At 45.0% G+C, this 23203-nt stretch overlaps 6 protein-coding genes across 6 annotated transcripts; 3 read left to right on the forward strand and 3 right to left on the reverse strand.

The window, feature by feature from the left end:
* Positions 1–1164: 1164 nt before the first annotated feature.
* LOC100833541 (ubiquitin-conjugating enzyme E2 28) lies at positions 1165–3408 on the reverse strand. The gene is made up of 5 exons (XM_010242277.2): positions 3248–3408; positions 3079–3158; positions 2035–2162; positions 1750–1854; positions 1165–1584 (listed from the first exon to the last, which is right to left on the reverse strand). The coding sequence occupies exons 2-5, from the start codon at positions 3146–3148 to the stop codon at positions 1441–1443; spliced, it is 447 nt and encodes a 148-aa protein (XP_010240579.1). The 5' UTR covers positions 3149–3158; positions 3248–3408; the 3' UTR covers positions 1165–1440.
* Positions 3409–4486: 1078 nt separating this feature from the next.
* Positions 4487–6739, forward strand: LOC100829966 (regulatory protein RecX). Its single transcript, XM_003579404.4, has 6 exons — positions 4487–4648; positions 4746–4840; positions 4936–5134; positions 5274–5366; positions 5646–5733; positions 6212–6739. The coding sequence occupies exons 1-6, from the start codon at positions 4554–4556 to the stop codon at positions 6488–6490; spliced, it is 849 nt and encodes a 282-aa protein (XP_003579452.1). The 5' UTR covers positions 4487–4553; the 3' UTR covers positions 6491–6739.
* Positions 6740–6944: 205 nt separating this feature from the next.
* Positions 6945–10120, reverse strand: LOC100834160 (plant cysteine oxidase 3). The gene is made up of 6 exons (XM_003580726.4): positions 9806–10120; positions 9542–9705; positions 8804–8951; positions 8297–8497; positions 7279–7394; positions 6945–7180 (listed from the first exon to the last, which is right to left on the reverse strand). Exons 1-6 carry the CDS (start codon positions 9951–9953, stop codon positions 7166–7168), a joined length of 792 nt encoding a protein of 263 aa, XP_003580774.1. The 5' UTR covers positions 9954–10120; the 3' UTR covers positions 6945–7165.
* Positions 10121–11049: 929 nt separating this feature from the next.
* LOC100834765 (F-box/kelch-repeat protein At5g15710) lies at positions 11050–12671 on the forward strand. Its single transcript, XM_014895894.2, has one exon. The coding sequence runs from the start codon at positions 11139–11141 to the stop codon at positions 12348–12350; it is 1212 nt and encodes a 403-aa protein (XP_014751380.1). The 5' UTR covers positions 11050–11138; the 3' UTR covers positions 12351–12671.
* A 2081-nt stretch (positions 12672–14752) lies between these two features.
* Positions 14753–17556, reverse strand: LOC100835073 (phosphatidylinositol 4-kinase gamma 6). Its single transcript, XM_003580729.4, has 2 exons — positions 17351–17556; positions 14753–17149 (listed from the first exon to the last, which is right to left on the reverse strand). Exon 2 carries the CDS (start codon positions 17022–17024, stop codon positions 15150–15152), a length of 1875 nt encoding a protein of 624 aa, XP_003580777.1. The 5' UTR covers positions 17025–17149; positions 17351–17556; the 3' UTR covers positions 14753–15149.
* Positions 17557–19455: 1899 nt separating this feature from the next.
* On the forward strand, positions 19456–23144 carry LOC100835378 (uncharacterized protein At5g50100, chloroplastic). Its single transcript, XM_003580730.4, has 7 exons — positions 19456–19756; positions 19966–20099; positions 21034–21141; positions 21708–21764; positions 22283–22348; positions 22575–22679; positions 22801–23144. The coding sequence occupies exons 1-7, from the start codon at positions 19615–19617 to the stop codon at positions 22834–22836; spliced, it is 648 nt and encodes a 215-aa protein (XP_003580778.1). The 5' UTR covers positions 19456–19614; the 3' UTR covers positions 22837–23144.
* The last annotated feature ends 59 nt before the right edge of the window (positions 23145–23203 follow it).

Here is a 23203-nt window from a genome sequence, read left to right on the forward strand (position 1 = left end):
TATCTTGGTCTGAAATTTTCATGCATACATTATTTGGTGTGTACTGGGCTACTGGCACAGTATGAATAGTTCAAGTCTTTTTGCAGATGAGATAATCTCCCTTGACCACGCATTCCTGTTGTGCTGTAGTTTCCCTTAGGGCCGTTCGTTCCTTCCCTTCCTGGCGGGTATCGATGGGGAACCACCAAATTTCAGTTCGGTTTCCCCGCAATCCACTCCAATATGTATTGCTGTAAACGAACGGGGCCTTAAGGGAAAGAGAGAACTGTCCATTTACCCTTGTCACAGCCGAATTGCAGAGACAAACGAAGGGGACTGAGTGCTAACATGGCCATTGAATTGAGAAAATTGATTTAAATTATAATGGTGCCGCTCTTGTGGCTGTTTGCGCTATGGCAATCACATTGGGTGCACATTTATCTATCGTCGGGATAACCCTGTTTGATTTGAACTGCTTTGAAATATCTGACACAAAATATGAAAAATGCTCGAAAAATGTATTCAACTGGGGCGCTAAGTTCAAAAATTAAATGGGCTTTGGATTTCAACCAGAACGAAAAACCGAGGGAAAGTGCAGTTAAAAACAGTACTAATTCTACAGGAAAACCCAGGGAAAGTGCTGTCCATAGAATTGAAATCACCCTAGTTTGCTGCCACCAGTCCACCACCCGTCGAAGCTAGCCAATTCCTCCAAACTCAGAGGTGCAAGGTTGTGACAGGGAGCTATTTCATTAAAATTTCGAAGTTATATTAATCTTGTACAGTACTAAAACCCAACACTTATTATTGATCAGAGGGAGTATAAGAAATTAAGGGTCCAACTCAACTTTCAATTCTAGTTTGAACTCTCAGATTTCAATTCCAATTCTGATTTGAATTCTTAGATTTCAATTCCAATACTGATTTGAATTCTCAGATTTCAATTCCAATTCCAAACTCCTATCTTCAATACCCAACATTCTGACTTGGGTTATTCATACATGTACAGAATTCAACATGCCCCTACCGACATCATGCCCAATAATACTTGTTTAGCATGGAATTAGCGCTAGAGCTTACTACGAGTCTGGTGCCAAGAGCATGCGCTCTGAGCTCGATCATTCCTTGGCTGGAGCAACACTAGAATGACTGACAAAGTGCTCAGTCGTTATATAACGACCACAATTTCTCCAGTAATCAAACTCATAATCAAGGCACGGCAAGAGATCAGCACACATCATACATACGATTCAGGGAGCAATTTAATACGATAACGAAACTGTCAGGTAGAACAGACTACCAGACTCAAACGGACTTCACCAGGTACATTCATACGAGTTCGACAAGGCACAATGGCCCCTAAAAGTCCATTCACTTCGTTGCGGGGGAGAGACTTGGCTGGTTATTTAGGTGATAACGTTTTCAGTTCAGCCGATGGTCACCAGTTGCCCTTCCGAGGCTCTAGCCCATGGCATACTTCTGGGTCCAGGAGCGCGCCGTGGACTCATACTTGGCCCTATCAGTCTTGTACATGTGAGCGATCTCAGGCACCAGCGGGTCATCAGGATTTGGGTCCGTCAGCAGCGAACAGATAGACAGGAGGACCTGTCGACATACAGGCAAGTTTATTACAAATCATACATGCGAGGATAATTGTACAAGTACCTGTGAGATAAACTGCTGAAATCTGAGAAAATGAGCTCCTAGGGCAAAAGGAACGGAGACAAAAATGCCATGATCTTCAACCAAGCAGTGAATGTGGATGGTTACCTTTGATATGGTCAGAGCCGGGCTCCACTGCTCCTTAAGAATGTCAAGGCAAATGCTGCCGTTGCTGTTGATGTTCGGGTGGAAAACCTTGGTGCGGAAAGATACCTGAACAAATGTTTGAGCATTTAAATATTCATTCAGTAGAAAAGAGAGAATAAGTAGCAAATGGCATGTTCCTTTAGGTGCCTAGACATTTGGTTAGCTGCCTAAGCACATAGTAGACAGATAAACTCCAACTACATAGGTTAGCTTCAGTAAAGAAATTCAGGCATGCAAGGATTTTACCTTCGGTGGCTTGAATGGGTAATCTGGTGGAAAATGAATGTTCACTAAAAATAAACCACCAGTGAATGGGCTGTCCGAGGGGCCCATGATAGTAGCCTGCCAATGGAACATGTCCTCACCCACAGGACCTGAAAAAATTAACTGAGTATGAGAACTATATGACAATTAGACAAACATGATTGTAGCAAGGTAGCGAAGGATGGGTAGAAAAGGAAACAGGTCATAACTCATTTGCTGTGAGCTCATGTGGTTGCAATTTTTAATAAGGAGGCAATCAGTTCAGTATTGAACATTATACATTGCTGTTTGTCAAATAGTGATCTAATATAATGATTTGAATCATTTAAAGTTGAGTGATCTTCAATTCAAACGTAATAGTGGAGCTCATAATTGAAATTGACGTACATATATCATCAAAACAACGAGTACAACCGCTGGGGCCACATATGTCACTTGAACACAGAGCACCAGGACTGCACAACATTAGTAATGCGCTCATAATTGAAATTGATGTACATAGAACATCAAAACAATTGAGTATATCCGCTGGAACCAGACATGTCACTTAAAACAAAAAGCACCAGTTAAATGGTCATAGATCATACCTTACTGTCCGTTAAAAACTCTAGCTACCTTCGGTTTTAATGGCTTTGAAAAACATTAGTTGTTACAGAGCAGAGAGCACATACCGCAATTGGCTCGTACATATTCCGATCCATGTGGCTAGAGAGCCATTTAACATAAATTGTAAACAGATTACCATGACTTCTATCCAATCTTGAAGAATTAAGACAAAGTTTTCTTAATCGTCTCAGAAAACACACTAACTAGCAGCCATCGTGTCATAGGCCATATACGTATCAGTTCATAAGTCCTCTACCAATCAATTCAGCAACCCATGACACACCTACAGCTTGTGCAGCACAAATATCCATAACTAAGAGGTGGCAATCAGACCACACAACAACGCGCTCATCCTAACATAAAACGCGACACAATTCGGCGAGATCTAGATGGAATCAACCGCGGTTTAGATCGAATCACCTGCGCTGCATGACGTGGGAGGGTCCTTCTGCAGGTCCTTCAGCTCCTTGAGGATCCTCTTGGACGCCATGGATCAAACCCTAAAATCCCCCCAAAATCCGCCACAGATCAGAGGCTGAAAACGAAGCGGAACAACGGATCGAATCGAGAGGGGGGGCTACGCGCGTACCGATCGGCCGGGTCTCGGTGGCGGGACGGTGCTGCGGCGACGGCGGCGGCCGGCTCCCCCGCTTCTTCTCGGGGAAGCTCTGCGGCGACGGCGGTTCGGGCCACGGGACAAGAGGAAAGAAGCGAGAGGAGGAGTCGGAGGATTTGGGTGGGGGAAGCTGGGGGCGCACTTTATAGGGACCGACGGGGGATTTTGGGCCGTCCGATCGAAGATCGGCGGCGCCCCACGACTCGCGTGATGCTTACGCTGGACGCGCACAGATTCGTCTTTTGGTGCTTTCCGGGTGGTGAGAGAAAAAACGGCATGTTTTTTTTTTCTTTGGGAAAGTTTCCAAAAGAAATTCTGCCACTAGATTGGACAATGACGAGTGGGCCCGGTCCCACATGTCAGTTACTCAGCGGTATTTTGATCGAGGCCTGATTTTGCTCCTCTCTTTAGAGATTGCTTTGGGACATGTAGTACGATGGTGTTCTGTATAATTTTTTCTTTTCTTATGTGTTTCTCATTCTATAAAAAGTTTATGTAACAAATATTCTATACAAAATACTTATGGTTAAATTTTTGTTAAAATATAAAAATGAGTACCTGATACAATGTAAATTTGATACACCATGAATGTTTTTGTATGGTGTATAGACTTTTCGAATTCAGATATAACTTGTGTAAGAGTACTGAGAATAGAAAAATGCTTAGAATATGATATGAATTCAAATACCCGCATAACATTCATTTAATTGGACCACATAAGCCATTAAGCTATGTTGTATGACTTCAACCACCTAGTAGGTTTAAATTTTGTTACAGACATGCCAATTCATTCAATTAAGAATTCACTTTAGACTTTGTTTTGACATTATCGTGGATTCTCGTAGGGCTCGTTCGGTTTGTACAATTCCTAGAGGATTTCTTTACATGATTTCAAACCTTGTGAATGTTTTTCATGTTTCACAAGAATAGAGATGGTAGATTTCAAAGGATTGTGCTTAGATTAGCCTGATTTAAAAAACATGTTAACATTAGGTAAGACCTCATGAAAAATTGGTAAGGATTAAGGCGTTCAAGACATCCCAATCCTCCAATTTGCTTATTTCCTTTATTACTTGGATACTCAACTTATTTTTGTTTTTCTGTGTATGTCCACGGGAGATTATGTTCTATGTTCTGCATGCGACAGTATATTTTAGCGACCGCAAAATGAGCCATGATCTCTTTGCAGTTGAAAAAATAACATAAAAATGAAAAGTTGCAGGCAAGCAAAAAATGTCCTTTGGATTTGTGAGCCTTCTCTCACACACAACCGGCGAAGATGGCGGCGCTGGCCGCGAGTCGCCGCCTCCTCCATCTCCGGCCGGAGCTGGAGCTGTGCTTGCGCTCCCGTGTCCTTACCCTCTACTCCTGCCGGTAACGTCTCCTCCCCTCCAGGACACCGCAACCCCCCTCTCGATTTCCCAACGCCCAAACTCACACCATCCCCGTTCCCCAAAATGGTTGTTCCCAGGGCGAACGGGCCGGGCCGTTCCGGGCACGCGCCTCCGCGCCGGAGGCTCGTGAGCTTCCGTCAAGGCCCCTGCGGCGAGGGGAATACGTTTGCCGGTGAGAGCTGCAGAAGAGTTGGATTCTTGCTCGTCAGGTTGTGTGTAGATGTGTAGTACGGAGTATGTCTTATTGGTTCTTTGCCTGGTATATAGGGAAGAACAATGCTATGCCGAGCCCGGATGAACAGCTGAATCTGGGAAAGGATGACAGCGCCCTGGAGCCCACGGAGAAGAAGAACTTCTCCGATGAGTTTCTGCAGCTTTCCTTGGAAGAGGAGGAGGGTCATGACATGGTGTGCGAAACCACAGTTCAGGATGTGCGGAAGAGCGCGGTCGAATTGCTTGCTGCCAGGTTATAATTGGTAGATGATTTCTACTGAATATCCACCCACTAGCAATAATGCAATATCAGAGGAATCTCACCAAAAGGTTGCTTAAAAGTTGGAAACAATGTGTTGCTTGAAGTGTCTTTTTTTTTTTAATCTTGGCAGAGCATTCACGGTTTCTGAGCTTAGGAAGAAACTATGTGGTAAGAAGTATCCAGCTGACACAGTCGATTCTGTCATTGCTGATTTCAAGTCAAGGTGAGACCATTTCCCGTTGAATATCCTGGCATCAAACTGTAGATGCATGGGACTCTTCTTGCTCACCCATGGTGGTGATTATCTATTGTTAGAACTTGCATATGAGAAGCCCTAAAACTGGACCTCATTCCATGATCTGATTGTGCATGTGGAGTTTACAAAGAAAATTGTAGAGCCAATCATGTTGCTAGTTTGAAGTAGCATGTGTAGCCGCCACAGTAAGGCATTATTGTTCGTGCTGTTTTTTTGTCACAACATCTTGTAACTTTGTTCCTGAAGGGGTTTGTTGAACGATGGTTATTACGCGGAATCATTTTCACGGTCCCGGTGGCAGTCATCAACTTGGGGTCCAAGGCGTATAAAACAGGTCAGTATATTTTATTTTCCAAATTTTCTCTCAGAGTAAACATTTGAGAATGCATCCTTGAATTTTTTACTTACAGTCCTTTGTTGTGAGCTAACATCTCTGCGTAACATCTGTTCTTCATCATCTGTTAAATCTCAACTGTGTCTTGCATTATGTTGGCTTGCCCTTGTATTATCCTTTCTTTTTGGTACGACGCTTGTGGAATCCTATGCCCTGTCGCAAGAATAATCTCCATACCTAACATTTCAGTGAAATGAAAGAAAGTTACTGAAAGTCTTCCAAGAATAAATATGCATTGTCTGTTTCTGTGTGTTGTGCAGCTGTTAGTCAAGCACAGATTCCTGTTGACATCAGCTTTGTAGTTTCTTCCACGGAAATGCTGTAACTAATATGAATTATTCATTTAGTATCATGTTTATTTTCTGTACCAATCATATCATGAATATGAAGAGCATTCTCCCCGTGTGTTCCAAACCAGGCACTTCGTCAAAAAGGGGTGCCAGATGCAGAAGCGGACCAAGCGACGAGGAAGGTGTTCCAGGATGACCAGGATGATGAAAACCAGACGGCGCGTGGAATCTCAGAAGCTTCCATGGATCATCTCTTTGTGCAAGCGTCCAAACAGTGGCAGCGAGGGAAGAGCTTGCCTCTGGAGAACCGTCGCGCCCGCATAGTGAGGTGGCTTCAGTACAGAGGATTCAGCTGGGGTGTGACCAACACCATTGTCAGGAAGCTGGAGGCACAGCATCCTCCATGACCTGAATTTTCTGCTGTATGTTGTTTTTGTTGTAAGTTGTAGCAGCCTGATGTCAAGACAGTGAGGCAACACAGCGAGCTGGCAAGATGATGGTTGCTTTAACATCCTAATTGGAGATTAGTTGGGAAAACCTGCTGCATGTGGAATCGCCTCGCACATGATGAATAGCATCAAGATGGAATATAACTAAGATAACACAGACTGTCATTGCAAAATGCATATTTTAGGCGTTTTTTATGACACTTGTTATATTCCTGCATCATGTTTTCTCCTGCCGTGCATTCTTTTTTCAGTTGAATTTTCGCATATATCATGACCCCCTAGGCATTTCCCTTTTTCTTTTAAGATCCTTGGCGCAGAATGTGTTCTTCTTGCAGTTTACTCAGAACAGAGTGTGCACCATAAACAGCACAATCTACTACCAAGCTTGCAATATCGATGCAAAAACTGAACATGGAACAAGCTCAGGCCACAGAATGGGAATTTCTCCACTAAATAAACATGGAGAAATTTCTAATCATATATTCACCATAGTCAACCAGCTCTTCTGAGATAAAGACTAAATAGAGAAGTAAAATATAAACATAGAAACAGTGCATTTACAACGCTACATTCGAAAAGGTGCATTGGTGAGGGGGTGCCTGGACACACTGTTGATGCTCCCCAGTTCATCGGCTATGACAGACGATCCTAGAAAGGGCAAACACATCAGGAATTCCATCGAGGTATCTTCTTTGGCAATTACTACAGCAGGTGACAGCAATATACCATGTAACATTAGGCAATACCTGTACAGTTGGGCCAGTATACATGCCAGGACGCATGTAAATGTTTACAGGTGTCTTTATGGCCTCAATCCAGGCATAATTATCTGCGTCATCAACCACTTTTGTGCGTCCAGCTGCTGCAGTTGGGGCATCACGCAAGCATGAGAAAATCAAACATGCATAGAGCAGACTAGAAATTAAGCTATAGAGAAGGTGAAAAAACCATCAACAATTCTAGCATGTTAGAACACTACTAGAGCATCTCCATGAATAAGGGTCTTCCAAAATAGGATTGATCAAACAAATATAGTGTTTGGTTGAAGTACGTCAGTTACCAGATTTGTGACACTAAATAGCATGTCTGGAAATTATAATTGGTATACCCCAGACGGCAAAAGGCACGAGAGGCGACATGCCACCAATTGTGGAAATCTTGCTCACACTAGAGGGATGGTCCTGCAGATCTATCTGCCCCTTCAAAGTGTCATGTGTACGCTACTGAAGGGCACTTCCAAAAATGATAGGCTGTTGAATTTATTAAGACATCTAGTTCTTGAGCAGGAGGCAAAGGCTATGTTTGACCGTGTTCTGCGTCCAGCATCATTTAAATGGTCCAAAATTATTACAGTTCCATTAGTGAGTGGGTGCAGATAATCCACCATACTGAATTTTGCTGCCTCTAGCTTCTGATTTGAAATCCACATGTAATCTTACACATACACCAATACTCTCATAGTCTCATGGGCAAGAGTGCGACCAAACCACAGAAAATCAATCTTCAATTGATTTATACAGATCAACTGGGAAACAACAGAACAAGCAGCTGGAGTGTTTTCCTGGATCATGGTTCCCACTTATCTATATACGAGATTCAGAAGGTAATTGCTATTTGTAAGGTCAGCAGATTAAAAGGCACAATAACAAGTAATATATGCCTCAGAAAACAAACATCTAAGATGATTGGTGCATAGCTAGTTTAATCACAAAACTTCTCATAATAAAACATGTGTTATAGTGACAGCGGAGGAGTTTCACTTACAGAAGCTAGAAAACGGATAATCATGAAAGTAAGTGCAACTTCGACCAGCATCTTCAGAGTATGGTGGGGCAAGTACATCAAGGACAGCACAAGAAGTTACTGAAGTGAAGCAGTGCAGGTTTCCGCCACTTTGGGGATACAAAACAGTGGTTGGACACGGGGAAGTAAGAACATCATCCTTATGTAACTTGGCCAGTCTCACTGTGTATGAGAAAAAATAAAATGGAAACATTTTAGGATATCAGAAAACCCTTTTGTAGAAGATCAGACTTACAACTCTAATGAAAAGATGGAAACAACCAATTCAAAATGATTTCAACACTGTTGAGTGGTAACAGAGGTCAGGTAACTAAATCTAAATGCAGTAGTATTGGACTACTGCAATCCAACAACCATAACATTCTCAGAAATAAGGATAGAACACAGAACTCTGCACGGCAGTTTTGTAACTCATACTGAATAAATAAATTAGAAAAATATATATTTGAAATAGAGCAGGAAAATAACCTGACTGATCACTTGCTAGTACAGTAGGCTCTATCCAATCATACGATTTAATGTGCATGGAACCATACAGGATTTTGCTGAATACAGTCATTCCTGGATGATCATGAAGAGGAATGACGGCTGAAGTTGGTAAGCAGAATATTCCAATCTGGAAAAACATATAGGATACATCAGAACAGGTGTTAAACGTCTACTACCTATAAGGCTATAACTATCAGGTACGCTGTAGTTTTGATAGAAGAGTTGTAATCAAACAAGAATAAAAAATGTAGAAACAATAGCAATACAAGCTATAAGTTTGTTGGGATAACTTGTCAAAGCTGAAACACGGAGTCAGAATGCTAAACATGGCTAGTTACTACAGAAGTCAATGGCTGGTAGAAACCTCAACAACTAAATATCACTTTGACGATTCGAACAGAAGAGCACCCGATTGGATATGTACTTTGACGATTCGAACCAGAGAGTGGGGAAAAACACTTGGAATTGCACATCTATACAGGCTACATCACTCCACTAAAATAAGCTTGACATCCTTGAAATATATAGTTCACAAAGCAGCAGCAACGAGTCCGTAATGATCGCTTTACTCGCCGGGAATCAGAGTGGTTGTTGACTTGTTAGTAGCATAAGAGAGTCCAGAGAAATTGTGCAACAAAGTTAGGCCATCAATCTCAAGGCAATGGTTGTCTAAACGGAGTGGTTGCAGTAGCAAGATAAACAACCAAGTGAGCTTACAGTGAAGGCGTCGCACTCGTAGATGTGCAGATACGTGATAGGCTGCGCCCATCTCGCGGCCCTGGCCGAACCCTTCATGAAGCTCGATTCGAAGAAGCCATGCCCGCCCTCATCCTCGAGGTCATTATCGTCCCTGAGCCCAACGTCCGCGGGGGTGATGGTATCTGAACATTACAGCGCGCATCCACATTCAGGCATTCTTAACGCAGTAGCACGAAGGGAACAGCCAGATATTGCATGCCGAGGGGAGCGGGGGGAGGTTACCCATGAGGGAGGATATGCTGCGGACGGCGTTGGCCGGAGGTGGGGAGGACGAGGCGGCGGAGGGAGGGGACGGGAAGGTGCGTTTGCAGAGCTCGTACAGCGCCTGCACCCGCGACGACGACGGCCGCGTGGGCACGCCCCACGCCATTGGGTTGGGCGCAGGAGCGTCTTATCACCCCGCGCGGCTGGCGCTTCGGTGTATCCGGCGGAGCGGCGGCGCCGCCGCGGCAAGCCCGGCACTGGCAGGACGGCGAAGGTTTGGTGGGGGGTGGTTTCGGCCTTCCGGGGAAACGATAACGATTTTTTTTTTCTTGTGCCGGGCGCCCACTGTTTCGAGCTAGTACGTTTTACTGCTTCGGCACTTCTTCCCTAGCAATAGCCAAATCGGAAAAGCAAATGGAAAATCATTTTAAATTTCGAATGCTGTATTTTGACTTTTCTCAGACTTCTTCGTCAAGACAGCGATGGCTCATACTCCCTCCATCCCGAAATACTTATACAAATTCACGTCACTTAATTCAGACGGATAAACCAACACGCCCCCTAAAACAGGACACAGGGAGTACAACGTAACATATGCAGCATGGAAACCAAACTATCGTGTGAGAAAACAAGGCCGTTCTACTTCTTGGCCACAAGAACCCACGATGATCCGTAGTTAGTGTAAAGTATTGTTTCTTGGTTCAATGGAGTTTGAGATTTCTTGCCAACGCTATAGGAGGAGTGAAATTTCTCGAGAGTGTCATTGTAGAATGGGAGCAATAACTTTTTTCTATGAGTAACTCAATGTTTCGCAGGATCTTGATTTAAAGCTAGCCACTTACATAAAAGATCATATGAGGTCGTAACTTGTGGGCTCGAGTGAACTTATTTAAGACCATTTTGTTTCAAAAGAAAATTTGTTAGTGAACCCACACGATATAAATAGCTCGAATTTCAGACGTATACACCGCTCTGGGGTTTTTCGTTTCTCCTGGCCGGCAAAGTGAAAATGCCAACGGGCCAACGGGTACTTCATCCTGATCAACCGGTTGGCGCGCCCGACGGCGACCGACCGCACCCGTTCCGTTTCCGTTACCCAGCTCCGTTCCAAACGCCCCAAAAGTAACGGAACTCGCTCCCCCGTTCCGTTCTCCCCGTCGTCGTGGACCCCCACGCCCCTCAATTTCGCAAGCGCTGCCGCTCCAGCGAGTGGAGCCAAGCCCGCCGACTCCGTCCAAAAAGAGGAGTCAAAAAATAAAAATCAAAAAACAAAAAGAGAGCAGCGACTCCATTCGAGATTTCCCCCCTCCTCGAATCCCCCCCCCACCATTCCCGATCCCAATCGGCGGCGATGGACTCCGCGGCGGCGCCCCAGAGCGCGCGCGGCACGAGCCCGTCCCGGCCGCGCACGAAGCCGCGGGGGCTGGAAGAGGAGACCCGCGCCGCGTCGCCCAACAGCAAGGCGGGGGGCCGCCCCTCGGCCGCGCTCCTCCACGCCGCCGACGTCCGGATGGACGCCCGCGTCTGGGGCGCGCTCCCGGACGACCTCCTCGTCGAGGTTCTCGCCCGGGTCCCGCCCTTCCTGCTCTTCCGCCTCCGCTCCGTCTCCCGCCGCTGGGGCTCCGTGCTCCGCGACCCGGCCTTCCTCGCCGCCTGCGCCGCGGCGCCTTCCTCCCACGGCCCATGCCTCCTCACCTTCTGGAGGGGCGGCGCCCCGCCGCAGTGCAGCGTGCTCAGCGTGCCCCTCCGCGCCCGCTACAAGCTCCCCACGGGGTTCCTCCCCGCCTGGGACCTCTGGCTCGTCGGCTCCTCGCACGGCCTCCTCTGCTTCTCCGGCTTCGACGGCCCCGCCTTCCGCACCCTCGTCTGCAACCCGCTCACGCAGGACTGGCGGGTGCTCCCGGACATGCACTACAACCAGCAGAGGCAGCTCGTGCTCGCCGTCGACAGGAAGCGCCGCTCCTTCAAGGTGATCGCCGCCAGCGATGTGTATGGGGACAAGACGCTCCCCACCGAGGTCTATGACTCCAAGGAGGATAGATGGTCCGTGCACCAGATGATGCCCGCGGCGAACCTGTGCTCGTCCAAGATGGCATTCTGCGACTCCCGGCTGTACTTGGAGACGCTCTCGCCGCTCGGGCTGATGATGTATAGAGTGGACGCAGGCCGCTGGGAACATATACCGGCCAAGTTCCCGCGGTCACTGCTGGATGGGTATCTAGTTGCTGGAGCTCGCAAAAGGTTGTTCTTAGTGGGGAGGATCGGGCTATACAGCACACTGCAGAGTATGAGAATCTGGGAGTTGGATCATGGTAGGACTGTCTGGGTGGAAATAAGCAGAATGCCACCCAAGTACTTTAGGGCACTGCTGAGGCTGTCTGCCGAGAGATTCGAGTGCTTTGGGCAGGACAACTTGATCTGTTTCACGTCCTGGAACCAGGGCAAAGGTCTTCTATACGATGTGGACAAGAAGGCTTGGTCGTGGATTGCTGGCTGTGCAACTCAGTTGTGCAATAGCCAGTTCTGCTTTTATGAGCCAAGATTCGACGCTTCGATCTATTGATGGTGTCAATGTGACCTGAATTGTCAAGATTTGAGCTCAGATGGCTGCCTTTGTGATGTTGCTGGGTGAATAGCTCTTTTTTGAGCCTATAACTTAAAACATTTCTGGTACTTGACTTAAGCTTCCAATCTTCTCAAGTCATGCCTTGTAGATCCGTCAGCAGTTAGAAGTATCGTCACAGATGGAGGTCCTCCTTTCCAATTCCCATTTTTTTTAGCAAACATCAACTTGTAAATGTGATTTCCATATCTGAAATGAAAGGATCTTGTGCTATAACGGGGGACAGGGTATGTTCTTCTTATCCATGCAGTTCTGGCTAAATGGTTTGGTTTTCGTTGCTTGAACTTAAAACTGGAACTCAACTGAAACTTTTATGGTAGTTCTCCATATAGACCACTGCATGTCTTCTCATAATACCCAAATGGTTTGGCAGCGTAAGGGGGCTTTTCTGTATGAATGGGTGGTTGTTTTATTGGTAGTTGGATTGTGGGGATGGTTTTTAGTTTGCCAGTGGGGAGGGAATTATATACGATGCCATTAATTAGCTATGCATTTTACCAAATAATATACCAAGGACTTCAAAACCTCCTGCATTATTCTGTGCAACCACAATGGTTCACAAGTTCCCTGCACTATTCAGTGCAAGCGCATGTCATTTGAGCAGCAAATCAACCCTTGTAAGTGCATATTCTGCTGACATATAGAAGTTGCAACTTTCAGGTTAACTAGGAAGATCATCTAGTTCCAACTCCAAAGATAGTTTCTCATTTGTGTTATTGTGTAGCACTAACCAAAGTTGCTTCTGCGGTTTGCTAGCGCAGAATAATGTAATGGCATTCCAATTTCCAAATACCTGGAAGGAAAATGGAAATCAATACCTGCTCTTGAATTCATAAATATTGTACTAGACTACTAGTTAAGTATTTAACACCTAGTAATATGTTTAGTCTCTTGAAATGGTATTTGTTGTTGTAGTGAGATGGCCACAAAAATGGAGATTATGTGCTCCAGGAGCCAGAATTATTTTGGTTCTATCCTTTGTTTTATTGCTGGACCATATGGGTTTCACTTTGTGAGATGTTGATGCATTCGGCTGCTGTCTTGCTGCTTTCTGATACTAAAATAGAGAGAAACTTATCCTGTAGTAAATAATTGTGTATGGAAAGACGGACAACCGCTATATAAGTCCAGATTTGCTTGTCCACTTCATTTGCTAAAAAATATGTAAACTATAGCTGTCAGTTTGCTTCGAAATTATGAAATACCTTCTCACTCTAGTAGCTCTCAAGTAAGATCTTGACTAGTGCCAGTGTGCAGATCACGTTATTTTGGAGCACACCCATACCAGATTTTGATATCATCTTCATTATTGTGGGAAAGATCATAGTCTTGTTAGCAACACTATATGCGGTGAAGATTTTAAAGAATGGTTTGGTAAATGGCAAAGCATACTCTCTGTCCGGACTAAGTTCTTGACGTAACCAAGGTGTTGAATGGCAAATGAAGTTGGTAAATTGTACAGCTATAGCTTTAACTGATGAACCATCCAACTGAAGCAATTCGATTTCTGAAATCTAATTTCTGAGTTCCTTATTTACTTTGTATGTTGCTAACGAAGATGAGTGGTAATGAACTATCGATGATCAACAGCCATTCATATACCAGGTAATCACGTGCTTGAGTTTACAGGCTGAAATATCCTTGTTGCCTAACAATATTTTGTTGTTAACCAGTAGCTAGCTTCATAACTGTTTGCGCCAAATACTAAAATTAATCATAGTGCATATAGTATGAACCTATCATGACATAATTGACATCCACACTAAATGCTGGAGGTTATCTGTCCTCTCATTTTTGCTTGTTACAGCGTAAGAGATCTGACTATTTTTCTTGTCACAGCAGAAGGAATCTGACTATATTTCATGTTACAGAACATAATGAATCCTTGCTGTTTTTTCTTCCACATCAGAAGGAATCTGACTACTTTTCTTGTCACAATAGAAGGAATCCTTGCTGTTTTCCTGGTCATAACAGAAGTCATCAAAAGTTTCCTGCCCCCTGGGCGGACAAGGATGACTTGATTGAACCCAGCAGGTCAACTGCCGTGTATTCTTCAAAACACGGAGTGTTGTACTTCAGTCCAGGCTTGGTAGCTGAAATTAGCTTGGGTGCTTCTATGTTGCCAAGGGATAATGGAAGGCGTAATGTAACTATGATGAAGAAAAACTGTTCCCTGTGATCATGTATATGCAATTATATAAGGTAACTGCAGGTGATAAAAGAGCTCATTCATTAGTTTCTTGCAAACATCTATTGATCTTTGTTGAATTGCCAGTTAATTGAGAAACTCCGAGGACAGCATTTATTAATCCTGTCAAATCTGGAATGTCAAGAAATTTGGATGTCAGAACCATCGCAACACAAGTTGTCATCCAAGATGTTCAACACCAGGTAAGCATTTACATCAGAGGTGCATATTTACACTGTTCACGGCACAACACAAAGAATGTTCAGCAACAGCCAAGAAATAGCACTCTAGTGTTTAGCCTCTAATGCAATATATACAAGCTGGCAAGCATTTATTAGACAGTACTTGTTTTAACATAACTAGGATACATGAGTAGCTGTTCTCCACCCCCACCACTGACCTTCGATATCGTCTACCTGATGAACATAACTAAATATAGTTACAGTCCAAAGTTGCAGGTGTTTCCCATATGATCATATATCTTGCAGTACTTGCCCCATAAGCAACACAGGTGACAGTAGAATTTCTTCTCTGCTGCCCTATCATCCTAGTCAAAATTTGCAGGAAGTGCCCATCCGTAGCTTCATCCGCTGCCCTGCAGCCGCCTTGCATTCATCCAACGCTTCTTTTAGCAGCTCCTGGAACTTCTCAATGAAGACGTGCCACTCTTCTGTACTCATGTCCGCAAACCTGACAAAGCACATACTCGATGGAAGCTGTTCGTCCGCACTCCTGTTCAGGGTGTGTGCACTGCCATTCAAACTAGTAGTTCTGTGAACACTGGGAGGATTGAACAGAGCAGATGGGATACGGCTAGATGAATGCATGAAGGTCTCTTTTCGATCTTCATCATCATCATTGTCCTCGTTCATGCTCTCGACAAGTTTCGTCAGAGGATTTCTGAAGTTGGACGCTTTCATGCCTGAGCAATTGAACCTTGGTGATCGAATCATATCATTGTACCCTCCTAATACATCCATCGAGAACTGAAAATCCATGTCCTCCCCTTGTTCAACCCCAGGGGAGAATGGTTCCCATTCTGTTACCCTCTTCCTAGCTTCCATGCAGACAACCTCCAGTTTGCTGGGTTCCTCCTCCATCCCCCTGAACTCCCTGGTCATCATCTCGCCTATTTCTGCCAAGCAAAGCCCAAAAGTAGCGGCCTCTTTGAGGAAGATTGTGCACAAGACCAGGACACGGAGGCAGGCCTCGCGTATCATGGGCAGTTCTCTCCGCAGCAGTTCAACATCCCTCATCGGATCAAGTTTTCTAATGTACTCGAGCTCTTCTTCGGAAAACGGGATTGACGCTTGTGCCCAATGTATCCACTCAAAATAAGGGTCCTCTAAGTTCTCCGGCAAGCACAGACCATGATCAATGGGGAATAACTCCGTCTGGCAACCAAAGCGGCCGGTGCCACCATCAAGTTTCCTCACCAGCACATTACCACCATGCCTGTCAGTGTTGAAAATTCTGATGTCTAATATGCCGATCCTGTGAACAGCAGCAACTGGGAAGCTTGAAGTGCCATGGTCACTGGCGTCAAAGTCATGCGCGATGAACTGCTGGAATGAAGCAATCTTACTGGTAATTTGATGCTTCTGGTCATGAGCTGGAGTGCCGCCATTCATCGGACAATTGATATTAAATATGGAATGTGTTATCTTCACCAGTGCTGTTGCAGGAACATTTGCAAAATTGTCATGGTCTAACAGGTACGCCGCGACCTCCCTGAACCCTGTCTCCCCTACCCGAACGGACTTCTTCAGCCCTGGCTGGCCAAGCGCTCTCCCGGTGAACCCCTTGGGGTTATTCGGCGCAAACGGCTCCTCATCTGTGGGCTTCACAATGGCAACCCTGTCGCCACCAACATTCCTGAAGTAGTAGGAGCCGCCAAGGCCACTGTCAATGGGTACCGGATCCAGCCCACTCCTTATGGCGGTGGCCACATCATCGACGAGGCACTTCACACTGACGGTGGAAGATCCAAGTATCTCAACCAAACCGCTGCAGTCCTTCTGCTCAAAGTCCTCTGAGACCGGGCAGAGGCAGGGGGTGGAGCAGCTCCGGTGGATGCTGTTCCTGGTGAGCAGCAGCGGCGAGTCGGAGCGGACAGAGGACAAGTCGTTCTCCAGTACGCGGTCGCCGAAGGTGAGCGAGGTGCCGCCGGTGGGCACGTTGAGGGCCAGCTGCAGCCGGCGCTTCACGGTGTGGGCGTTGTCCCCGCGGTCCAGGTCCATGCCCAGCACGCACCCGGACTCCGTCTGCACGAACACCCGCCGCCTCCCCGCCGGCATCTGCCGCTTCTGCTGCTTGGCCGCCGCCGCCGCCTCATCCCGCCGAGCCCCACCCCCCGCGCTGAAGAGGCGCCTGAGGAGCAGCGCCGGCACCTGGCTCTTGAGCGTGCTCTCCAGGTTGGGGGACATGGCGGCGGCTCCGCCTTCCTCCTTTCCTCCTCCTCCTCCTCTTCGTGCGCGCGCCACACAGGGAGGCCGCCGACGCCGTCAGGGAGAGGGGAAGTCGCGCTCTTGTTGCTATCATCGGATCACGCCTGCAAAGCCAACAGACAAAACCAACAAAATCTTCACTCCAATCTCCCCAACCAATCACCCCAGAATCTGAGAATCACACATAAAACAACCTTGCCACGAACTACGAGACCAGCATCAAACGAACTCGATTAGCCCGAGCAGTGCAACAACTCGATAAATAGCCAGATGCAGACCGGAAATTCTCAGCTAGTAGCTCTCACCATGAAGGGGTCGAAGAGCGAGGCGCGGGTAGAATAGTAGAAAGAGATCGGCCGGCGATGGGCGCCGGCCGGGGCAGCGCCGGTGGCAGGAAGCAGGCTAGCGGCGGAGCAGATCCGGATTCGTCATGCCGTCGTCCATCCACCAACCTCTCGAGTCTCAACCGGCTTGTCCAGGGAATCCCGCTGCTGGGTTTCGGCTCGGTTCTTCTACCTGATCCGAGAAAAAGCGACAAGAATTACATTTTCTCGCATAGCACCCTAACTTATACATTATTTACATCCGTGGGATCCAGATGTCACGCTGAGCCGGAGGCGTTCACTGGGGAGGAAGAGGATGCGAACACGTGAAACTTAAAAGGTTCTACACGCAAAGACAGATGTGTACGGAAGTGATGAGTCGCGCCCCCTGCGCCTCTCTCCGTGTGCCGCGACATCGGACGGGGAAGAGCGCAATCCGCTCCCGCCACGTGGACGGCCCCGATGAACCCCGGGCTCACGGTTTCCACCGCGCGGAAACGTCTGGAAGGAGCCGTATTCCGCCGTCCGATGTAGATCGCCGGCCGTTGAAAATTCGCGAGGAGGACAGAACATGGACATGGCAGGACGAAACGACGGCGGGTCTGGATAAGACCGGTTGGTCGCAGCCGGATGACGTGCCTGGCCATGGTGGTCCTGCTGCTGGGCCCCGCTTCCGGCTAAGTTTGCTGTGGGCCGTTCCTGTTTCCGAGACGTCAAAACGTCGGCTGTTTTATCTGTTTTTATGAACTCCTTAATAATAAAGAGAAGAAAAAGAAAAAAAATTCCCCGGATGATGTGTCTCGTAGGGGGTACCAACTACTATCTCTATTCATCTGCTGGCATCACGTTCTTCGCATATCTCTATGGTAACTTGACTCGTGGATATGAATTTCTTAGGACGCACGCAACTGCAATTATCCAAACACCACTGCTCCAGCTTATATTAGTCATATTAGTTTCCTCTTTATGCTGTTCAAGCTAGCTTGCGAGTGAAGGATTTGATTTCCTGCCAAACTGTGGTCTGAAATTGGTAGGTACGGAATACTGCTATATTTATGGAGTATATAATGAATAAAATTACGATTAATGTCTTAAGTGCCATCCAGAAAGACTGTGTTAGTGTCCTAAAAGATCCACAGTTTGCATCAGTGGCAACTATATATAGTTGTGACTTGTGAACCCCTATTTCTCGTTGAAGTGTTGCTGTTCATGTTCCTTCCCTCATCGACGCAAATGCCTAGGATCGTACTAAAATTAACAATGCAGCGCGCCAAATACATGCTAAACATATATGCAAGGACGATATATCTATATCACGGAAAAAGTAATAGAAGCAGAAATAAAACAAAAATATGATGCTTAAACAGTAATTATGTTTTTGTTTAAACACTATCAGTCTCCTTTAATTTTTTTCTCAAACGCGTATTAAACTCCTGCCATTTTTATTAGAAGAAACGCGAAGAAGGAGACGTATAGTGACAAGTGCTACCAAAACAACCGACAAAACAAACAAGAAGAAACAGAAAGAACTTACAAAAAACTACTAAATGACGTACTCAGAAACAACAAAAGATATATACAAGGACTATGTAGAATCTATACAATGGAGTCGTCGTTTCTCAAAAACAAAACAGAACATAATGTCCCCGTCGTTTATAAAAACATGAACATGGTGTTCGAGAGAGAACATAATGGTTATGAAATGGAAATCGAACTTTCAAGCAAAAGGAAAAGTCAATTTCTGGTGGATACTCCTGCACAAATAGAATTTTCGTTTACAAAAGATATGTTTCTGTTTTCTTATGCATATACTCCATGTATTGGTATGTTGAGAACCGATATAATTTAATGTTTGATCTGTTCCGTAGACGTTGACATTTTTTTAATCTAAACCTGGTTAAACTTGTTTGTTCATGTGATTTATGAATTTATTTTTGCTTTCGTTAAATAATACATAAACAAAATACGATTGTGTATCCATTTTCGGCCATTTTCGTGCGATTTTCAATTTTTCAACCCCCTAATTTGCTGCGTTTAAAAGAAAAAAAACAAATATAAAATGCGGGGAAACAAGCGGTGTGGAGAGAGGAAGGGAAAAGGAAGAGAAAGCTGTCGCGGTGGAGCAAAAGCCGACCAGTAAACAAACCCATTTGAACCGGAGGCCACCGCTGCGCCGCGAAGCCTCTCCTCCTCGCTCGCACACCACGCCAGGCCAGCACACGAGGGAGACGGGAGAGAGATCGACGATGGCGAGCTCGCTGGCCCGCCTGGGAGCGGCGCTGCAACCCCGCGCTCGCCCGCTCGCCGCGGCGTCGCGGCGGATTCTGCTGCCACAGGGAGGGCGGTGGGACCCCGCGGCTGCCGCCTCCCGCCCGGCTTCGCTGTACGGTGAGCAGTGCGGCCTACCTAGCAACCTCATGGCGCTCGGTGGTAGCAAATCGACTCGCGGTTGCTAGATCGGAACATGTTTTTGCTCATTTGATGCGCTGTGCGCCTGTTAATTCCTCGAACGCCAGAAGCGCAGAGAGGTTTCTCGCTGTTAGGTTTGTGAGTTTTTGGTATGTAGCTTCTAATGTTCACTGCGGATTGGGTTCCAGCTTGCAAATGCCAAGTTCACTCGAACGTGAAGGTGTCCCCACCTACGTCGGAGGTGAAGGATGGGGGAAATTCGTCCCAAAGTTGGAGGATTAAGATGCTCTATGATGGTGATTGCCCGCTCTGTATGCGTGAGGTGCGTTGCATAATCCATGGTTTCTTTTTGGACTTTTTATATTCCGGAATTGCATAAATTGTGGCACTAGATCATACAGCTTAATATAGACACGACTGTTTGTTTTCTGACATTTACTTGAGCATGTTTCAACTAGTGCCGTAACTGAGTGATGACATTACTGATTGTATGATAGGACATGTGGATGTATCATGATGTGCTTATATTCTACTCCTATAATTTTGTACTAGATCCAAGACACTTATTATGGATCGGAGGGAGTAGTACAATTCTAGTAACTGATTCTGCATTTACAAGCTGTTTTCAGAAACTAATTTTTTTGCATCCTACCGCTCAATTGTCTAAATGCAGTGATACATTTTGTTGACATTGTATTGAACTCTTTTCCTGGTAGATTAGTTGATGCTCAATCAACTTCTAAGAATGGTTGGCTCTGACAAGTGGAGAGTGTCATTACCTGGATTTTCTGAACCATCCAAGTGGATAAGCTCTTTTTTTTATAATCAAAATTTGAAGATAGCTGACCACGTTTGCCGCGTGGTATGGATAAGCTCTTGTTGGTTTGAAGTTTGTGTCTAAAGAAACATGTGTGTTTTTCCACCATGGTTAATTTTTTTCCTCGGAATTTTTGACCAGCGCAAAAAACTTAGTGTTCAAGAAACTCAGTTTGAACTCCAGAATTCTCCGCCATGAACCGGAACATACTTTAGGACCCTCACACGGTTGCCTATGCTACGAACTCAGAAAATCTATATATACATCACCAATTCACCATCTAATGATAATGGTTCTTTGATTTGCAATCATTTAAATTTGACCTTTCTGAAAAAATAATTTAAACTTGAGTTATATTCATGGGAGCAAAAAACAGAGGCTGACTGTAGTGTTTTGCAGCAGCTAAAATTTGATTATACTGACTCCTATATATTTACAGGTAAACATGCTGAGGGAAAGAAACAAATCCTATGGAGCTATAAATTTTGTTGACATCAGCTCAAAAGATTATACTCCCAAGGACAATCAAGGTCTTGATTATGAAACTGTACGTATTACTTTTCTATACAGATTCTCATTTTGGTTACTTTTCCACTCTGTTATCTGCAAGGAATGAAATTGGTCATGTATGAAGATCTACTACCTCAGTGTGTCCAAATTCCCCATCACCTGTTTAATTTCTTAAAGGCTGCTACTGGTACAAAAGATACTTTACAATGGTAATGGTGCACATGTAGACCATCTTGTAGCAAATCTTGGGGAAGCACCAAATGATGGGTATCTCTACCGCTACAGCCCAAAATGAATTATCGTTTATCCCCCCTAAGAAGTTGATTTTGAACCTTCCAAGGCTGCCGTTTTATTATTTAACATTTTCTGTTGCTCCAGCTAGGCAGCTACTTCTGCTTGTAATTTATTGCTGGTACCTAATTAGTGATTTTTTTCCTGCAAACGAACTCATTTTAACATTATGTTTTCTGCCCACTTCGCTAAACATATAATATTCAAAATGCTATAGTATTCAAAATCCTATACAACTAATTTATTGCTGGGTCCTTTAGAACAGTATGCACTTTTGTCATTTTTGTAAATAAATGTATAATATGTTTTCAGGCCATGGGGAGGATACATGCCATTCTTGCAGATGGAACTATCGTCACAGATGTTGAGGTATGACTGTGACATTAAATCATTCACATGCTACTACCAATTTTTCTTTGTATTTTCCTTCTCAAAATGCTGTTACTGACCGGTAAACACATGGTTATTAAAACAGAGTAGTTTGAGCATATTTCGGGGCTCATGAAAGGCATGATTTAGACATGGAACTCATAGATGATACTATATAATGTTTTACTACCATAAGAGCATGTCCCAGGCCGGTAGGCCCAAGGAGAAGCTAAAGGAGAGAGGGAGGGAGCACAAACAGTAACGATCTCAAGTATTACTATATTTCTTGATAACCTGCAAGTAACAGTATTGCATGCAGAGTTTATTGTCATCACTTTTGCACATTAGTGTTAAACCACGCGATAGGGAGCCATATCATTAAAAAAAACTTACAAAGAGAGTGTAATACCAAGAGAAATAAGATGTTCTTAGAAACCCATGCAGAATTCAGTTACATTTAGTCCATGCGATGGGTATTTTATGTTTTCAAATGGTAGTAATTAATGCTATAATTGCAGGCATTTAGAAGGCTTTACGAGGAAGTGGGACTTGGATGGGTGTATGCTGTTACCAAGTATGAACCTGTAAGTGCACATTTCTGGAGAGTAAATTAAGTGTGCTTCGTTCATTTCAGAGTTACTATTCAGCTGCATCCTTTTTATTTGCTGCAACACACTGAATAATTGTGGTGTGTCAGTGTGTGTGGGGAGAAGGGGTGGATCAATTTGTTCTCCTGACGAGATCGACTTAAATATCATATTCTTATGTTACTCTTATTTCCTTCATCAATCTTACTTTGATGTCCTGCAGGTGTCTACCATAGCAAATGCAGTATATGGTGTATGGGCCAAATACCGTATGGAAGTTACAGGTCGACCTCCACTGGAGGAAATTTTTGCAGCACGAAGACAAGCGGTTAGTGATCTGGCTTTGATCTGCTTGTCCTGAAACTTCCTATAGTTACTATGGTGATTGCTTATATGAATGAACATACGAATAATAACTTGAGCTTTCTGACTGCATTTTCCTTAAGCAGGGCGAATGTAAAGATGATAAAGCATGCAAGATGTGAGCAGCAAAGGCGCTGGTTTTCCCGGCTCTTTCACTGCTACTCTGCTACATACCTTTAAATAGTCACATATACATAGGTAGCAAGTCTCGCATTCAAATGATAACAAGATCCACTATCACAACGTTTCCCGTGTTGGAGAGCAAATAATTCCAAAATCTGTACACTGGTTCTGTGGGAAAGAAAAGCTGATGAGCTGTGGCAGGTGGTCATCTAGGGACGCTGTCTTCAGTTCTGCAGGGAGGTCGCCGGTTGCTTTGTTTCCTAGCCTTCCCGGCGACCTCCTCCGTGTATGACCAGCTGCGTTCACTTGTGCTGTGCAGTTTGATATTATTATTTTTCTATAATTCCGGAGGGAGTACAGTATTTA

This window comes from Brachypodium distachyon, chromosome 5, assembly GCF_000005505.3.
Source record: "Brachypodium distachyon strain Bd21 chromosome 5, Brachypodium_distachyon_v3.0, whole genome shotgun sequence".
Taxonomy (NCBI): domain Eukaryota; kingdom Viridiplantae; phylum Streptophyta; class Magnoliopsida; order Poales; family Poaceae; genus Brachypodium; species Brachypodium distachyon.

What these genes read in the sequence shown, in the direction of transcription:
- LOC100833541 (XM_010242277.2), bottom strand. Translation starts at nt 3,148, where the DNA reads ATGGCGTCCAAGAGGATCCTCAAGGAGCTGAAGGACCTGCAGAAGGAC. An exon ending in TCCCACGTCATGCAGCGCAG is followed by an intron (nt 2,163 to 3,078) that starts GTGATTCGATCT and finishes TAATTTTTTCAG; the next exon opens with GTCCTGTGGGTGAGGACATG. An exon ending in CGGCTCTGACCATATCAAAG is followed by an intron (nt 1,585 to 1,749) that starts GTAACCATCCAC and finishes GTATGTCGACAG; the next exon opens with GTCCTCCTGTCTATCTGTTC.
- LOC100829966 (XM_003579404.4), top strand. Translation starts at nt 4,554, where the DNA reads ATGGCGGCGCTGGCCGCGAGTCGCCGCCTCCTCCATCTCCGGCCGGAG. An exon ending in CTTACCCTCTACTCCTGCCG is followed by an intron (nt 4,649 to 4,745) that starts GTAACGTCTCCT and finishes GGTTGTTCCCAG; the next exon opens with GGCGAACGGGCCGGGCCGTT. An exon ending in GTCCAAGGCGTATAAAACAG is followed by an intron (nt 5,734 to 6,211) that starts GTCAGTATATTT and finishes GTTCCAAACCAG; the next exon opens with GCACTTCGTCAAAAAGGGGT.
- LOC100834160 (XM_003580726.4), bottom strand. Translation starts at nt 9,953, where the DNA reads ATGGCGTGGGGCGTGCCCACGCGGCCGTCGTCGTCGCGGGTGCAGGCG. An exon ending in ACGAGTGCGACGCCTTCACT is followed by an intron (nt 8,952 to 9,541) that starts GTAAGCTCACTT and finishes ATGTTTTTCCAG; the next exon opens with ATTGGAATATTCTGCTTACC. An exon ending in TTATCCGTTTTCTAGCTTCT is followed by an intron (nt 7,395 to 8,296) that starts GTAAGTGAAACT and finishes CCCCAACTGCAG; the next exon opens with CAGCTGGACGCACAAAAGTG.
- LOC100834765 (XM_014895894.2), top strand. Translation starts at nt 11,139, where the DNA reads ATGGACTCCGCGGCGGCGCCCCAGAGCGCGCGCGGCACGAGCCCGTCC.
- LOC100835073 (XM_003580729.4), bottom strand. Translation starts at nt 17,024, where the DNA reads ATGTCCCCCAACCTGGAGAGCACGCTCAAGAGCCAGGTGCCGGCGCTG.
- LOC100835378 (XM_003580730.4), top strand. Translation starts at nt 19,615, where the DNA reads ATGGCGAGCTCGCTGGCCCGCCTGGGAGCGGCGCTGCAACCCCGCGCT. An exon ending in CCGCCCGGCTTCGCTGTACG is followed by an intron (nt 19,757 to 19,965) that starts GTGAGCAGTGCG and finishes ATTGGGTTCCAG; the next exon opens with CTTGCAAATGCCAAGTTCAC. An exon ending in CTATCGTCACAGATGTTGAG is followed by an intron (nt 21,765 to 22,282) that starts GTATGACTGTGA and finishes CTATAATTGCAG; the next exon opens with GCATTTAGAAGGCTTTACGA.